This window comes from Chaetura pelagica, unplaced genomic scaffold, assembly GCF_000747805.2.
Source record: "Chaetura pelagica isolate M959 unplaced genomic scaffold, ChaPel_1.0 scaffold82, whole genome shotgun sequence".
Taxonomy (NCBI): Eukaryota; Metazoa; Chordata; class Aves; order Apodiformes; family Apodidae; genus Chaetura; species Chaetura pelagica.
In genome coordinates this window covers 7991348-8006271 of record NW_009952990.1, presented here as the reverse complement: position 1 = coordinate 8006271, position 14924 = coordinate 7991348, and the positions used below count along the sequence as shown (strand labels likewise).

General features: G+C 38.8%; 1 protein-coding gene across 1 annotated transcript in view; it reads right to left on the bottom strand.

Annotated features, from left to right (window-relative positions):
* TMEM245 (transmembrane protein 245) overlaps nucleotides 1-13869 on the bottom strand; it is a 67053-nt gene extending 53184 nt beyond the window's left edge. The window contains exons 1-5 of the mRNA XM_009996538.1: nucleotides 13834-13869; nucleotides 10897-11014; nucleotides 9564-9665; nucleotides 9100-9207; nucleotides 1750-1953 (exon numbers count right to left, since the gene is read on the bottom strand). Of these exons, the coding sequence (XP_009994840.1) occupies nucleotides 1750-1953; nucleotides 9100-9207; nucleotides 9564-9665; nucleotides 10897-11014; nucleotides 13834-13869 (568 nt within the window). The remainder of the gene's footprint in view (nucleotides 1-1749; nucleotides 1954-9099; nucleotides 9208-9563; nucleotides 9666-10896; nucleotides 11015-13833) is intronic.
* Between the last annotated feature and the right edge of the window lie 1055 nt (nucleotides 13870-14924).

Sequence of the window (14924 nt, the reverse complement as noted above, 5' to 3'; positions counted from 1 at the left end):
CCAGGTTATCATCATTTACCTTCTGGCATTTATTTCAACCACCATTCCACATTTGGTTCTGTTCATTGTTACATTGCCTTTTCATAATATTTTGGTGGTGATCTAGTTATATTCACTTATATGCCAACAAAAAGCACTTAATGGCCCAGTGTCACTGCTAAGGCAAAATGTCACAAATATTCTCAAAACTTCTATTTTGGCATGAGTTTATCGTTCAGGTAGCTAATTTAGACCTGGAGACTGGCAGCAGGATTATTAATTAATTTCAGTTTTAGATATGAACTTTAATCTAGATTTGTATGGCTCAAGCTTAAAACCAGTCACTGTTATCTGCCTAACTGCAAAACTATTGCACTCATTTTTCCTCCCACCCAAGCAGGCATTTCTAAACAGTGGTTAATTAATTGCTTTACTTTTCAATAAATTAAGCCACACAGGCTCTGCCTCTAGATGCCAAAACTGGGCAGATTCTTCTTTCACAACTACACTGGGACAAAAAATAATAATAAAAAAATCAAACCTGTCTGTGCTCTTACCCTTTTTTCAGTTACTTATATGCCTAACAATCACATCACCATTTATCTCTGCAACAGTGTCACCACCAATATGCAGCTGTTTGCTTCACTGTGCCTCTCAGAGTTCAGAACTCCTTGAACCTTTAAGCATGGCCCCACAGACTTGATTTCCAGATGCACAACTGGGCAGTGTATAATGGCTTTGTGTATTGGGTGTAAATCACAAGGATTTGGTAGCAGTTTGGCCACTGGAGGGGCCTCCATGGGGCTGCCCTGTGCCAGACAGTCAGTTCCAGCTGGCTTTACCAACAGACCCACCTCAGGCCAAAGTTGAGCCCATTAGGAATGGGTGTGGTGCCTCTGTGAAAACAGTTAAGAAAGGGCAGAAATTACTGGAGACGGAGAAGTGAAGGGAACACAGGGACAACAAGTAAATAGAGAGGAAGAGGAAGAGAGGGATTAAAAGAGGGAATAAGAAGTCCAAAGGAGTAGAAGTATCCTATGGTGGAGTAGGCACATGACTCAGAGGGACTGTGGCCTATGGAGCACCCGGGCTGGATCAGGCACACCTCTTAAAGGTCCTGTGGCCTTGGGATGAAGAGACACCTGAGCTGAAACCTCTGCCAAAGGGTCTGCAGCTCATGGATAAACCCACACTGGAAGGCAGGAAGAGCAAGTGGCTCTGCTGGTAGTTGGCTGCTAAGCTGGGCCCAACCCACCACACTTGATAAAAGGGAAAATAGATATATTTTTAGTTACATTAAAAAAAGCTAAAAATTAGTGTTTTAACTGAAGTTTAGAGCAATCCAAACTAATGACGAAACTTACCTTTTTTACAGTAGAGGGATAGGAGGAAACACCTTCAGAGTCAGAATAGCTCATGCATATTCCAGAGTTTCCATCTTCTCTCCACCCCCTTTCCTCTCCACTCCCCCAAAACAGTATTGGATAAAGTGGCATTCAGTTTTCAAATAACCTCTTTAGGTAACTATCATAACTATTCCTTGCTTGATATAAGAGAACAGACGTATGTAGATGTGAAGCAACAAAGCTAATTAATGTCAGAGCCAGAACATAATTATGTTCTTGATGTTCTTATCTTCACAAAAAAATATTGAAAAGTATTTAATTTAAACTCATGCAAGCCTACAAGCATTTTCTCCTATGTTAACATACATCCTAAGACTATCAAAAGTTACCATTTCACATACATTTTGAATAACTGAATTATTACCTGCAAAAGGCACTGGCAATAGCTGCACAATCCAGAAATTTAGCCAGATCTGGACAATTACAAAGGCCCACACAAGTGTAACAAAGTAAACATCACTAGTCTTCTTTTTTCTAAGAAAAGATCCAATCTCAGGTCTTTGTCTGCTCCCAGAAGAGGATGAAGTGGAAGATGAAGCATGAGGAGGTTGATCACCTTCTGCTGCTCCTAAAACAAACAAATGCGAACAAAGTGGAAACAATCACATTAATGTTCACCACAGAACAGAATATGCTACCTAGTTCAAATTTGACAGGTTGGGTTTTTTTGTTAACTTATTTGTTGAAAGTTTTTTATTGGGGTTTTTTTGTAATTTTGCAAAAAGATAGTGACAGTCTTGGCCTGAATTTTGAAAACATAGAACAGGGCTGTGTAAGCTCTCCCACATCATACAACACCATGCCAAGCAGTGCTGGGAAGTGAGAAGATGCTACAGCCTCCAAGAAGTCTTCTGTTGCTGCAGGTAGATTACAAGCCAAACATTTTCTCAAACACTGTAAAACCCTGAAAAACACAGTGTAATTCACTTGTAAAAGAAATTTGAAGACCCAAGACATCTTTGATTTCTCTCTACTTCAAGTACTTAAAAACAAATCTTAGATTTTCTCAAAGCTCACTTAAACAAAAAATACAGCACACACTGAAAACGCAGCTTTTATCTTACACATTTCTTACCACCCTTTCTTTTTCTGAACACTCACATCACTCACACTGTGATCCTAAATTATCTGCTTGTGCAACATATATTAGTAGCAACAGCAAGCATAAATTAGTGGGTAACAAATACTGTCATACTCTCATTTGTAAGTTTGTAAACACAAAATTCAAACAAAAATGTGAACTGATGTGTCAAACGTATTTATAACTAAACAGTAGTTATTTCAGGCAAATATATCCTGTCCAGATTAAAATTCTTGTTTAGAGAACATTTATTTAACTTTTTAGTTGGCACATCTACCTAGTATGAGACTAGTATGGGTGATTGCAAATACATCTTTAGTCACTGTATGCAGAATCTCTTCCTGACAACATCAGTAATAATTTTTAATGAAGTTGCATACTGGTGGCAAAATGCATGCACTTCCCACACATCACTGCTTGAGAAAAATTCACAGCCATGGTAGAAGAACACAGAGAAGAAAGCTTGAAAAGATTCTCTGTGCTGAAGAATAAAAGGCAATTTGTTATGTTGGGCACATGCTGCAGCAGGTAAGCAATGAAAACCCTTTCACTGGACTTGTGTCACATCAACATCAAGACTTTCCTCTCATGAGGAAAAACTGTAAAAACTGTATTACAATTTACTACATGCTTATCAGTCAAACAACTACTGTTCCACACATGCCATTTTAGCTGCCACGTGTCACTAAAGCCATTCCTAGCCTAAAACATGACAGCTACCATGTACAAAAAGACAAGACTGATTTGTCATACATGTACAGTAATGGTGACAAATTCTGCAGTGTCAGCCTCACGTAGTGGATGAACAACTTTTTTTTGTTGTAGAAATCTGCACTGGTGTTCTAAAGGAAGGGAAACTATTTTTAGGGGCTCTTATAAACCCTCCATAACTACATTAATACAGTAAGGCAGTTTATTGATTCTCCCAACTGATCAACACTGAGACGATGACAGAAACATCAGCTGGTTGCTGGTAACAATCTGGTGGAACTTCAGAATATTACCCACAGAATTCGAGCCTGCAATCTGAAAGAAGGAACTCTGCAAGCAGCTAAACACAGCAGAAGCTTCAGATGGAGTGATTTTGGGCAAATCAGTCCGTGTCTCAAAGGGATGAAGGCTGGCTCTACCGTACAAACTACAGTTAGGAGAAATCAACTTAATTTTTTATAAGGCAAGAGAAAGTTATCCGTGAACAGAAGTTTTCCTAAAAAGATAGACAGTGTTTTTGTCTTATGAAATATAGGTTCTATCATTGCCTTGTACTTCTAAGTCTATTTTTAATGAAGCAGACTGCTAATGAACAAATAGATCCAGCTTATGATGCATTAAAGGAACGCATTGGAAAGCAATATATCAATAACTGAGAATTCTGTACTGGGACCGGTGTTGTTCAAAATCTTCATCAACGACCTGGATGAGGGTATAGAATGTACCCTCAGCAAGTTTGCTGATGACACTAAGCTGGGAGGAGTGGCTGACACACCAGAAGGCTGTGCTGCCATTCAGAGAGACTTAGATAGGCTGGAGAGTTGGGCGGGGAGAAACATGATGAAATTCAACAAGGGGAAGTGCAGAGTTTTACATTTGGGGAAGAACAACACCATGTCCCAGTACAGGTTGGGGGCTGAACTGCTGGAGAGTAGTGTAGGTGAAAGAGACCTGGGGGTCCTGGTAGACAGGAGGATGACCATGAGCCAGCAATGTGCCCTTGTGGCCAAGAAGGCCAATGGCATCCTGGGGTGCATTAGAAAGGGTGTGGTTAGTAGGTCAAGAGAGGTTCTCCTCCCCCTCTATTCTGCATTGGTGAGGCCACATCTGGAATATTGTGTCCAGTTCTGGGCCCCTCAGTTCCAGAAGGACAGGGAACTGCTCGAGAGAGTCCAGCGCAGAGCTACGAAGATGATTAAGGGAGTGGAACATCTCCCTTATGAGGAAAGGCTGAGGGAGCTGGGTCTCTTTAGCTTGGAGAAAAGGAGACTGAGGGGTGACCTCATCAATGTTTACAAATATGTAAGGGGTGAGTGTCAGGGGGACGGAGTTAGGCTTTTCTCAGTGATGACCAGTGATAGGACAAGGGGTAATGGGTGTAAATTGGAGCGTAGGAGGTTCAAGGTGAATATCCGAAAAAATTTTTTTACTGTAAGAGTGACAGAGCACTGGAACAGACTGCCCAGGGAGGTTGTGGAGTCTCCTTCACTGGAGACATTCAAAACCCACCTGGATGAGTTCCTGTGTGATGTAGTCTAGGTGATCCTGCTCTGGCAGGGGGGTTGGACTAGATGATCTCTCGAGGTCCCTTCCAGCCCCTAAGATTCTATGATTCTGTGATTCTATGAATTCTCCCCTATTCATTTAACTTACTCAACACTTTTCCTTTTACTTCTTTTCCTCCAAAATTAACACAATAAACGTAAGTAACATGGCAACAAGCAGAAACTCAAATATTTCTCAAATAAAAGGAAGTGGTAGAAGTGATAACAGGAAGAAAAAAAAAGGAATTCAATATGCTGAAGTCTATGCCTCAAGATTAAAGTAATCTGACACTTTTTGCCCAAAAAGCTCCTAGTGGAGTCAGTTTTTTCGAAAGAAAAAAGAATATTCCTTTTGGTAATGAAAAATTTGATCAACATATTCTTGCAATGAAGAAAAACCTTAATTAAATAACAGCAACAGTAATGTAAAGAGTAGTACCAATTAAACTGCTGTATCCTCCTAAGGTTTCCTTATTAACTTAAGCAGACTATACACAAAATGCAAAACAGATGGGGAAGAGCTGACAGGGAAAAAAGAGTAACTAAAAAAGGCAAAAAACCCCACTAAAAACTCCTAGAGGATGCCAAAACAAGAAAGCTTTTTCAGAATGCAGTTCCACAGCACTTTTAAGCCAAACTAAATTGGCACTGCCAATGACCCAGTATTCTTTCCATGACAAACAGACTTCTTAGCATCAGAACTGGCATTCAGATGATTGTGTACATCAGTTCACAAAGCTGAGCGATCCAAAAAATAATTCAGCTCATTTCCCCTCCTTTTTTTTTTCCCATGAACAAATTTAAGCAAATTTAATATAAGCATTATTATTGTTACTGATAATTAATAAACCTTGCCAACTACTAACATACTTGGAATAGAAATAAGGAAGATCTCCTCTTAAAGTCTGCTATCCACCTGTTTGAAGATGTGAAAACTTTAAAAATCTTGCACTTCTCATAAAACATTAGTGTTACATTAGAAGTTACAAAGCAAGATAATAAAACATCCAAAAATCACTGCAGAAGAAAACAAGAAGAGCTGTAGTTTCTTAACTCTGCAGGTAAAACCTTTTGCTATACAAAAACCATGTTTCCCCACCATTCACACAGAAGATGAAAAGATGACCAAAAAGATGCATGAGACTCAGCCAAGCAGGACAGAGAAGGCTGAGGTACTCAATCACTACTTTGCCTCAGTCTTCTCCAGGATAGGCTCTGGTCACACCATCCAAGTGAGAAAAGGCAAAGGCATGGACCGTGAAAAGGAAGATCTCCCCACTATGCGTGAAGAGTAGGTTCGTGACCATCTGAAGGACCTGAAGGTGCACAAGTTTATGGGACCTCACTGGATTCATCCATAGCTCCTGAAGGAACTAACCAACAAAACTGCAAAGCCTCTGTCCATCATATTTGAAAAGTCTCAGCAGTCTGGAGAAATCCTCACTGGTCAAGAAGTGAAAAAAGGAAGACCTAGGGAAATATAAACCAGTTAGTTTCACCTCTGTGCCCAGCAAGCTCATGGAGTAGATGATCCTGAAGGCTCTGCTAAGGCATGTGGAAAACAAAGGAGTGACTGGTGACAGTCAACACAGCTTCACCAAGGGCAAATCCTGCCTGACTAATTTGGTGGCCTTCTACAGTGGGGTCACCGCATCAGTGGATAAAGGGAGAGCAATTGACATCATCTACCTGGACCTGTGCAAAGCCTTTGACACTGTCCTGCATGACATGCTGGTATTGAAACTAGAACGGTACAGATTTGATGGATGGACCACACATTGGGTAAGGAACTAGCTGGATGGTTGCACTCAAATGTGTGATGATCAATGGCTTGATGTCCAGATGGAGACCTGTGATGAGTGGTGTTCTCCAAGGGTCAGTACTTGGACCAGTGCTATTTAATATCTTTGTCAGTGACATGGACAGTGGCATTGAGTGCACCCTCAGCAAGTTTGCTGATGACACCAAAGTGTGTGGTGAGGTCAATACGTTGTGGTGAGGTCAATACGTTGGAGGGAAAGGATACCACCTGAAAGACCTTGACAGGCTTGAGAAGTGGGCTTGTGCAAACTGCATGAAGTTCAACCAGACCAGGTGCAAGGTCCTGCACCTGGGCTGGGGCAATCCCAAGCACAAATATAGGCTGGGTGGAGAATGGATCAAAAACAGCCCATAGGAGGAGGACTTAGGGCTGATGGTGGGCGAGAAGCTCAACATGAGCTGGCAATGTGCACTCGCAGCCCTGAAAGCCAGCTGTGTCCTGGGCTGCATCAAAAGAAGCGTGGCCAGTAGGTCAAGGGAGGTGACTCTCTCCCTTTACTTGGCTCTCGTGGGACCCCACCTGGAGTACTGTGTTCAACAGATGAAGGACATAGAGTTCATGGATAAAGTCCAGAGAAGGGCCATGAAAATGATCAGAAGGCTAAAACACCTCTCCTATGAGGACAAGCTGAGGGAGTGGGGCTGTTCAGCCTGGAGAAAAGAAGGCTCTGGGGACACCTTACAGCAGCTTTCCAGTACCTGAAAGGGGCCTACAGGAAAGCTGGGGAGGGACTTTTTACAAGGACTTGTACTGAGTGGACAAAGGGGAATGGATTACAACTGGAAGAGGGGAAATTTAGGTTAGACATCAGCAAGAAATTCTTCAGTGAGGGTGGTGAAACACTGGAACAGGTTTTCTAGGGAAGCTGTGGAAGCCCCATCCCTGGAAGTGTTCTAAGCCAGGTCAGATGGCGATCTGAGCAACCTGATCTAGTGGGAGGTGTCCCTGCCCACGCAGGGAGGTTGGAACTAGATGATCTTTAAGGTCCCTTTCAAGCCAAACCATTCTATGATTCTATGAAAATAGAATGCTAATTCCCAATAGACTATTGGAAAATTATTTGAACTGGTTTTAGGAGTAAAGAGGAAACTGTATTTGTTCCTCTTTCTGTAAAGAAAACAACAACAGAATTTGCAAGACAAAAGGACACCTGATTAACTGTCTCAAAAGAAGAAATAAAATCATATTTACTAGAAAAGACACCTTTTTAAAACCACTATAGTTTTTCTGTTGGCCAAAAGAGGTTACAACTTGAAAACAGAAAAAAACAGACTTGAAGAGAAAAAAATTAAAACTGGTAAGTTAAAAAAAGCAAAAAGCAAACATACCCTATTAGATAGCACATTTGTGGGAGACTGTTGCTTGGCCAGGTGTTTAAAATGCAGCTAATAAAAAACACACTTCCCAAATTGAAAAATTAGAGACAGCAACATAAGAAAACTGTCACCATGATGCTCTGTTGTCAGATTTCAGGAGATACTTCTACAGGGTTCTATATTTATTTTTATGATAGTCATGTGAAGTGTAGAAACAAAGATAATAAAGTTGTCTAAAGCTGCCCTTTTTGTATTTAAAAATTAAGCAAGTTTTCAAGCACAGCTTACACTGACATATTTGAAATCAGGAATTGTGTTTACGTTCCATCAAAAGATTTCTGAAGAGCTTGTTCTACACAGCTTCACCTGGTGGCTGAAGTAAATTTTTAGTTTCACAAATGGTAGCCTTTGGACAGAAGCTTTTCAAGCCATGTGCTCAAAGAATTCTCTCATGCACCATCACTATGTTTCCTCCTCTGAAGCATGATTTATACATTACCCACAATAATAACAACATACTATCTTGAAGTAGGTAACTTTTAGACACAGTCAATTTCAAAATGAAGTTTTGGAAGTTACATTCTGTCAAGTTGAATGACCAGTTTTGTCTATTTGCAGGAAATGGATTAAACTTTTCAATTTCCAGGGATCTCCATAATAGCTTATTACTCTAGTCTCTCATTACATCAAAGAGCTACTCAGAAAAATGACGGCAAGGTTTAAAACCAGTGATGGACACATGAACACATCCATTGCAACTCTTTCTACACTCAAGCTACAATGTGAAGTATATTTATTATAGGAAAGACTTTGAGCGTGCCATAGTTAAACAGAGAACAATCTTTTTTGTCACTGGGAGGTACACAAAAATTAGTTTAGCCTGTGTGTACCTGGTCCAGAAATCCAGTTATATCTTGTAGCTGCTAACAAATCAGAAGGCGGCTAGGGAAAACTTAAAAAAAATAGGAAAAAACATACCCTTGTTCAGAAAAAAAAATAAAAATTCTAGTCAGGCCTTTTAAATGTACAGTCATGTAACCTATCATTTGAAAGACACCTTTTATATTATTGTGGTCTTAACATGTTTAAAAACAGTCACTTGTTTCACAAAGCCAGTACAGACATGCTATTTTAGACAGGATGAGGACAAGAGAGACTATTTTGAAATTTGTTCTTAATTCCCTCCAATTTCATGCCTTTAAAGCAAATTCAAATGTTTTCTTACAGAGTATTCAGTCACCTGAGGGTTGTGAGGAACGATCACTATTGGACTCATCTTCCGTCATTGAAATTGCCATGGCAATTGTTGAAGCAGCAATGGAAATCATCTGACCAGGAAGTTCTGCCCCTGTAAAATATATATGTGTATATAAATAGAGAAGCTTAAGTCTTAAAATATTTTACTTGTTGCTTGATATCGACTGAAGCTGTCCAGCAACAAAAATTACACAAAAATACCTCAAGTTTTTAATATGATAATGTGTCGCTGCTTTGCTAATGGAAAATAAAAGAAACATCAGAGTCCATTCCAATGATTTCTTGTTAGGAATTAACATGCATAAACCACTTTGAAACAAGCATACTACAAATCTTATAGTAAACTCTTGCAATACTGAGTTTACAGTAATACAGTCCAGATTCTTTCACTTCACTTTACAGAAATTATGCCTCCAACAATTAAAGAAATAGTGGCTTGTTCCTTACCAGAAGACTCCTTTCCATTCTGTTGTTCATGCAACATGCCTACAGTCATCAGAACAACTATAACCAGAAACACAGGTATTCTCCAGGAACCTGCCACAGAAGCTGAAAGATACAGAGGTTTTCTTACAAGAAAAATTATACCATTAATAAACTCTACATTTAGCAAACAAAGAAAGGCACTACAACAACTAGCAATCCGGGCAGAAACTAAGAAGTGTCATAAAGCAAAGAAGTTTTCCACATTCACAGAAAGGAAGAAGAGAAAAAAAACAGGTGAACAAGTTCCTCAATGAATAAACCAAGTTTTACCATTCCTAATTTCAGTGACTTTGAACTACATTGGTATAGAGAACAATTTTTAAAACAACCTGCAAAATTAGATGAAAATACATACAAAATTTAAAAAAATCTAAATATCAGAGGCAAATCAAGTTCCCCTGCCTCCTTAAAAAAGAAAATAATTAAAAAATATGTATTTATATTAGATCACCACAGAGTGGCATCAAGCAGTGCCTTCTTGGGTTTTGGCTTTTCAGCTAGTACTTCCAGCAAATACAAGACTGTGCAAATACAAGCAAATGCAAAGCCATTATGCATATTTTAAAACCTCAGGAAAGTGTCCCCTTATGGTGAGAACAGCCCTTGAAACTTGCTGCTAAGGTAAAGTAAATAACGAAGTACACTGCAACATGTTCCATCATGAGTCTTCTGTTATTCATGATACATCCACCATAAACCCTGATATGATAACTATCTGATAATTTGTTATATTAAATATGTAAAACAAATCTAATAGTAATAGATTCCTATAAACATATTTGTATTAACAGATTATATAGATCACTGGCAAATTTATTTCATATTGTTTTTATCATTTAGACATGCCAGTTAACTACTGATAAAATATATTTTTTTCCTTCTATTATTACTATTAAATGCATTGTACAGCTTCAGCCTTGGGTAATGGCACATTGTCAAGAAACTAAGATTAAAAATAATTGCAAATGAAAGTCTAAATCTGCCCACATGTGACCAAAGCCCTTTCTCACTGTCAGGGAGTCAGTCAGGCCCAGGAGCCAAATAAGAGAAAACTGTGGGAAGTACAATCTGGGCAGGAGTGGAAGACAGATGTTGCTCAGTATCTTGATGCCTTCTCATTCCCTCCTCCAACACTCCCAGCTGGCTACACGCAGCCAGAATTACTGAGCAGAGAAAACAGCTTGCATCTCGCTAACTTTCCATTATGAAGACTTAGCAGAAGAGCAAGCAAGTAGTTCTTCAAGACAATAAAATCCCAGAAAACATGTTAGAATAATAACTTTGTGTTACTCACCTAAGTGAAAGAGTAGCATCATCCAGACAGGGACAGAGACTGCTTTTAAGTAATGTTCAGTGCTTATATTCCACTTGAATGAAACCATCAGCAGGTAACCAGCCACCAATGTCCATATCTTTAAGAAAAAGATACACACGGGTGATGAATACATACACAATTACAATATAGCTGTATTTTGATGTGTGTGTATACACACACTTGCACACATCCCTAACTGCCATATTGAGAGAACTGAAGACAGGTTCCAATTCTTTGAAAAGCCTACATTTCAGATCCATCAATTACAGGAGGCTTTGCTCCATTTAAGAGAAATGTAAAGTTAGTGGAAAATGCAAAGGACAGGCTAGACCTTGTGAGGAAGTATACGTGCTTTTCTGGACACAAACCCTGAAGGAAGATATTTTTGCAGCTGAGACCAAGCAATTACTCCAGAACCATTATTAAAAGGCGGGAACCTAAATGAAACAGGGCCAGAGACATGAAGGGGGCCACAGGGACAGAGCCAGCAGAGCATCACTTCTTCCAACATGAAGCAGCTTGCCAGTGTTCCAGTCCAATGAACAAAAGGGGGTTTTAAGCCAAAGATTGCCATTAGGAAGCATAATAAAAGCAGGTGTTTCTCAGCAGCATCAGTCCACAAAACAGTCATGCCTTTAAATAATTAGTGACACGTAATTTTTTCAAAAACTTAAGTAGAACCACTAAAGACAGAAAACTGTCCATGACAACATATTAAGAGGCAGATGTGGTCATTTTGGTTTTGCTTCTTCTAACTGCCTTCTCGTTCATCAGAAAAATCACAATGAAGAATTCTAATTAAGAATCTTGAGATGAATAACTTGAGTTTGAAAATGCTGAAGAGAGCAGCAACCAGAAGAGGCAACAGGAGGTGAAAAGCTGCTACTCAGCAGGAGATGCAAAATAAGAAATATAAAACCATGCAAAAAATGTGCATTACTGCATTCTTAAAAAACAAATCAAATAAAATCTGACATTTCTAGCCCGGAGTCAACAAACATTCCATATCCATAACCAGTTAAGGACACCTTCAAATTTACACTTAAAAATCCATAAATCCCCATCAAGTTTACACAGAACTTCCATTAACAGCATTTACTTTTCATACTCAACTTTCTCATCAAGCTGATCAGTCCCAGTTTTCACTGCTATCTATCCCTAGTTTTGCATCAACAGAGCTGAGGAATGCTTGTGACCAAATGTGAACTAGAGACAAACATCTAAAACTAACATGACTATTTAAGTTTCAAATCTAGTCACAAACAACAAGAAAAAAAAAAGATCTGAAATGCACAGCAACACTCCTTTAACTGTATAGGTTCAAAACATAAGTTCACTCACAAGGCATATTACAGCATGACTGTAATTGCAAGAGAGAGCTCAGCACGAAGATGCAATCCTACTTGTAACATTAGCTGCACAGCATCTGTCTGCTAAATATTCCAGCCTCAAAGCAACATTTTTATTTAGCTTTTAAACACAATTATAAACTATAAATAGAAGACACAGTACGTTCAATAAATTAAACCTTCTGATAAAAAATATGCCCAAAGTAGAAGGCTAACGGGGCATAACTCTATGATTACAGCCAGCAAAGCAAAACACGTTGCACTGTGTTTAGCCGTGCATGTAGCCAAACTAAAAGCTAGCATTTCGGTGTTGGGGATTCAATATTTTTTTGTGTGTGTTGTAAGTTACCATAATTCATCCATTCTCATTTCTAAAAGCTTAGGAAATTACTCAAGTAAAAGTATGCATTTCTATTTAAAAGTATGTATTTCTATTGAATAGAAATACCTTATTTTAAAATAACCAACTCATTTCAGAGATCAAACAGTAACAATCCTGAAGCCCTGTAAAAAAAAAAAATACATCTATGTAGCCAACTGACTGGTGCAACAGTTTTCATTTCACGGTGACACCACTGAGTAAGCAGATCTTTATTGGTTAGTATTATGGCCAAGCACTTCCTCATGCTGCAAGAAACATACTGCATGGGAACTAGGGTAGCCTACTTCCAACAATTCATAGCTGAAAGCAACTGACAAAATAAATTAACTTAAATTGACATGGACTAGGATTTCATCCCATACTAACTTGGCAACTGCCTATTTTTTTTTCCCCCTTCTTAACCCTTTAAGTGCATGTTACATAACCTTTCCCCACTGTGTTTTCTGAATGGTCTTCAAAGGTTTTGGCTCCAAGAGCGTGAGAATACTAATAGCCTCTTTACTATTACATGTCCATCTCAAAAACTGACAGCATGGAAATGAGGAATAAAAGACACTGTCTGCTTTCATTAAACCAAGCTACTGTAATTGTTGCACTGAGATTAGAATGGATACAAATTCCATGCTAAACCAAACTACCTATAAATTGATACATTTGATGTATAAGAGTATACAGTTAACCAGGTAAATACACACACTTTAGATATTGCAGAATGCATTAGCCACCATAAACTATTTATCAAGGTACTGGCATTTGCAAGTGCCTAACTTTCACCATGTAGCCTGAGACTTTAAATGTCTATTCAATCAAAATTAGTATTTACTGACATGCACAGTTCCCATATATCAGCATTTTAGGATGGTTTTATCCTGTAAGCTTTCCTTCTTCTTTCCATCACTTATCTTTATTGTTTGAACAGACAGCAAAGACCTCATTTTTCACATCTCCTTGCATTTTTCAGTGCTCCTTGGAAATTGACCAAAACACTGTTTTGCCTTTAGACATAAAAAGTAAAACTCCCTGCTTCCCAGAATAAAGAGCTGTTAAGACTGCACTGCAACTTCTTAGATTTCAGCATCCATTTTTGCGTTACAGTGGTAAATTTAAAAGGCCAGATTGAGAGTCCTCTAGGCAAGTCTGAAGGGCTTTAGTTCTCTTTATATTGGCAATTGGAGACAAAATTACCCCACAGAAAGATGAATCTTGAGCATCTGCTTCCATGTTTTGATTTTTCTTTCAAATGTAGGTGTTGGAAAGTCTAGAATTTATCAGCATGAATGTAGCACCAATGTTACTGAAATTTGATTTACAGTTCCAGTTAAACTTGAGAAAATTTGCAAATCTGAGACACTCTTTTGACTTGGGCATCCTTTCCAACAAGAACAAACTCCTTACTAATAAATTCTTGACAAAATATATATCAAAGTCAGTTACACGGTTCACTCTCTTTTTTCTCCTATCAGCAAGTTAATCTAAGGGAGAAGGTTTACAGATAACTTTGTATAATACCTCACTGGTTCTGATAGCAGCAGTTCCTTCTCTCCCACCACCAGTCAGGAGGTCCCACCTCTTCTGCACACCAGCTTCAACACTCAGCCAGACAACTTAAGCTCCCTAAGCTGATAAAACAAAACAAAACACAAAAAACCCCAACCTATCTGGAAAACAACCCAAGAGTTATAATCTAATTCAGTTATAACTAAACAGACTCAAATGGATAAGACAGGCAACAACAACAGGGCAACTGAAGTATATGTCAGAAAAGGAATGAACAAGAGCAGCTCCTCAATGGTAGCAAAGCTGGAAGAATTACTCATCCTTCTTTGGAATGTTGCCCCAACAACTCAACATCCAGCAGTGAACCTGTTTCCTGCCTGTTTCATTTAAACCACCCTGTGGTAAACACAACAATGAAGACTGAATAGAACAATCCTTAAAAACTTTGACCAAATATTCACATTGCACTTTTGTAAACTTTGAAAACAGCGCTGCTGAGTGAAACTAGTTGAAGACACAATCGTATGAGAGCAGTCAATTCTATCTCTTTCTCCCTCCGCAGCAAAGCAGGTTGGTGAAGGCAAATGAATCTACTGCAAAAGCTGACCTGAATAGTGTTGGACTTGAAAACTGAAGAGACACAAGGCATTAAATGCAAGCCAAGCTGTGTTTGCTGTTACAAACACCTCAGTGTTTTCTTTATCTGTTCATTTTAAACAGGTTTTCTAAACAATTAAAAAGAAAAAAATAAATTTTTAAGAAAGCAGGTGAGGAATTAT